This window comes from Rhagoletis pomonella, unplaced genomic scaffold, assembly GCF_013731165.1.
Source record: "Rhagoletis pomonella isolate Grant_MI unplaced genomic scaffold, Rhpom_1.0 Rhpom_scaffold_15004, whole genome shotgun sequence".
Taxonomy (NCBI): domain Eukaryota; kingdom Metazoa; phylum Arthropoda; class Insecta; order Diptera; family Tephritidae; genus Rhagoletis; species Rhagoletis pomonella.
Window position 1 is genome coordinate 1 of NW_023473530.1, and position 3745 is coordinate 3745.

Below are 3745 nucleotides of genomic sequence, written 5' to 3' on the forward strand. Positions count from 1 at the left end.
AGAACATACGACAATAGTAAAGTATCTATTTCAACGACGATGGTATACTTTGATGAAAAAACAGACATATTTATTAAATAATGATTACTTATTAGAAAAAACATAACAAAAACATAATCATGTATTTAATAAAAAAAAATCTGTACATCTCTTATGCTGTAAATATGTTACGAACATACGTTTTCTTTATATAAAAACAAAAAACAATACTTAAATTCAGTCTTTTGTACATTTTTATCTCTTTCATTTCATTGGAGACTCAGTGCAAGCTAAAATTTAAAAATTTAAAATTTTAAAATTAGTTACTTAGTTTAATTTTCAATTTTAATTGTATCGTTATAGTAGAGGACCATCCAATTGTCGTAAGTTCAAAGTTTTGCGATACATACGACAAATGTTTTATGATTAAAAAAGGATTACATTTGTATGGGAATTTGTCGTATGTGACGCATTTTCAGCACATACAACAAAAGGCATACCCAATCATTAATATTATGTAACATACGACAAAATGCGCACGAAATATCTCAAAAACTAATGGAGATATAAAAAAATGGATTGTAGAAATCGAAAGAGCATGTCCAACTTAGTAAATCTGCATCAAAATCCCAAAATCGTGATTTTGCACATTCGTCATCCGTTTTCTGAGGCGACGATATGTACGTACTTACATACATATAAAACATTGAATGAATCCCGGAAACTTTTAAAACTGAAATTCCTTATCTAAATCACCATTTACTTTGCTTTATAATCGACATCATTTATCTCTTATCTAGTATGTATATATTCATGTGACAACAATCATTAGCCTTATTACCATAATAAGTCGTTAAACCAGTAAATTATCTATCTGAAACTTTGTTTGTAGAATAAAATTGTGTAGTATTTAATATTTTTTACTAGGGATGTGCGATTAATCGGTTAATTAAGTTTCTGATTAATCAGGTCCTGAGTAACTACTGTTTACTCAAAAAAAAATTATTGAAATCTGAATAACTGCAAACCAAAGTTCCCGAAATCTTAAGGAAATCGTTAGGAGTATCTCATTTATGTAACGATTTTTTCATGATAAAAACATAGCAAGGTATAACCGTTCTCTCAATTTGTCGGCCATGATTTTTTTTTGAAGTTTGCCAACATTTTAAAATCATATAAAAGTGAAAATAAAAAATTGAAATTGTTCGAAATTGTTGTTGCTTGAGATTGAAAATGAAAATGTGTGTGTGAGTTTGTGAGTAAATTTAAAAATTAAATTGTTTGGAAACGTCAAGAAATTTAAAAGTGACTCTCAGCGGTTCTACCTTACTATATTTTTAACATGGATTTTTTTACGAATTTTCAAAGGCTGCGTTTCTTTATACATTCTGGATAATCCCATTTCACAGCCGGAATAAACAGAATGCGTTTGAAATATACGTTAACATATCACGAGGAGCGTTCTAAAGAATAAGTAAACAAAAAAGTTTATTCCAAACGTTCAGAATGAATAAAGAAATGCAGCCAAAGAAAATTATATGAAGTGGTTGAGACGAACTCGTAAAGAAATTTCTGTACGAAAAATAAAGAAAATTCTGGAAAAATTCTGAAAGATATTCTTCACATAGCACCATTATTTTCGTTGCTTCACAGATTTTCTTCTGAAATTTCGTGAAAGAATGGAAGTGAGCTTAATTTATTTCATTTTAGAAAATTCGGCAAAAAATCGAATTAAATCTTAACGAATTCTTTTAAATTTCTTTACATTGCAGAATACTCTGAAAAAATGGTTTGTAGGGAAATCAAATGAATTTTTTTTATACCCGAGCGCACTTGTGCACAAGGGTATATTAATTTTGTTCACATAACGGTTGTTTGTAACAGCCAAAACGAATCGAGATAGATATAGATAAATGTATGCATAAATGATCAGAATGAGAATGAAGAGAAATCTATAAAGCGGTGACTGTCTGTCCGTCCGTCCGTCTGTCCGTCCGTCTGTGCACACGATAACTCGAGTAAAAATTAAGATATCTTAACGAAACTTGGTACGTGGACTTCTTTCGGGCGTAGGACGGATGGTATTGAAAATGGGCAAAATCGGACAATAACCACGCCTACATCCCATATAACGGTAATTTTCAGAAATACAAAAACTGCGATATTTTAGTAACTACTGAAGATAATTCACTCAAGATTGATATTTACAATAAATTTTAGACGAAAAATAAGAATATTAACATTTTTTTGAAAATGGGCGTAGCCACGCCCACTTATGGTTACATGTGTATAGCTTGGTAACCGCTGCATCAATTTTCTTCCAAACTTGGCACAGTTGTTGGCCCTGGTACAGCATACCAAATGGCCGAAAATTTTTAAAATCGGACAATAACCACGCCCACATCCCATATAACGGTAATTTAGAGAAATACAAAATCTTCGATAAATCAGTAAATATTAAAGCTAATTTCTTCAAAATTGCAACAATTCTTTACCAAGAAATACGTTTATGGTAAAATTTTGGAAATTGGGCGTGGCACCGCCCACTTATGATCACATATATGTATATCGGTAACCGTTCTACCAATTTGTACCAAACTCGGTATTTATATTGTGCTTGCCACATAAAAGCAAAACGTTGAAAATTATTCGGCTCTGCCCGAACTTAAACTTTCTCATATAACAGGTTGGCCAAAATATTAAGTTAGATTAAGTTATTAAAATTAAGTCTAGACTAACTGAGCTTTTGAGTTATTGGAATTTAGTGGGTTACATCACATTTAACTCATACATATGCATTTACACAGGTGCTCGAGCTGGAGCTGTACCAGGAGAACTGCTTGGTTATTGGGAAATGCATACCAAATACGGGCGTCTACCTTGGAAAGCGCTATTTCAGCCTACCATAAAATTGTGCAAAGAAGGTCATTGGGTCTCTCAATACCTCGCTGCGGCCATCAAATCAAAAGAAGATATAATTCGTAACGAACCGTCGTTGGCAGAAGTCTTTCTCAAAGGAGATGGCACACCTTACATTGAAGGAGACTACATGAAGCGGTCTCAATTGGGTATTACTCTGGAGAAAATTGCCGAAAATGGTGTGGAAGAGTTTTACGGTGGCGGAGAAATAGGCAAAATGTTTGTAGAAGATATTAGAAACATGGGTGGAATTATTACGGAAGAAGATTTGAGAAATTTCAAGTACGTATGTTAAAAAGCAATATCATAACTAATTTTACCAACCTTAAAAAAAATGCAAATTTTTCTCCTATTTAGAGTTCGTTGGGAGGATTCTGACCACATTATAGCGAATGTTACTGATGGATATACCCTCTACACAACTCCTTTGCCATCTAGTGGTGCCGTCCTTGCATTTATGTTTAACGTGTTGACGGATCTCCACACCGAAAACAGGGAAATATACTGGCAACGGGCAATTGAAACATTCAAACACGCCTATGGTCAACGAACCAACCTAGGTGATATGGAAAATGAGCCTGATCTTAAACAGACTATTGAGGAGACTTTCAAAAACATGACTAGCCAAGAATTAGCTGATCATATACGTACATTAATTTACGATAATAAAACCTTTGATGATTATGAATACTATGGAGCTAACTTCACATCTGTGGAAGATCATGGCACCGCAAACATGGCAGTGTTAGCAGCGAATGGAGACGCTGTGACTGTTACCAGTACCATCAACAATTAGTAAGCTCTTTCAAAAAGTGTTGATGCTAAATACAATATTATGTAATACATA

At 33.1% G+C, this 3745-nt stretch overlaps 1 protein-coding gene across 1 annotated transcript; it reads left to right on the plus strand.

The window, feature by feature from the left end:
- Positions 1–2786: 2786 nt before the first annotated feature.
- LOC118757172 (scoloptoxin SSD14-like) lies at positions 2787–3693 on the plus strand (the record flags this gene model as incomplete). The annotated part of the gene is given in 2 exon segments (XM_036491907.1): positions 2787–3180; positions 3256–3693. Coding segments are annotated over 2 exon segments (832 nt in total), but the record flags the coding sequence as incomplete, so codon positions are not given.
- Between the last annotated feature and the right edge of the window lie 52 nt (positions 3694–3745).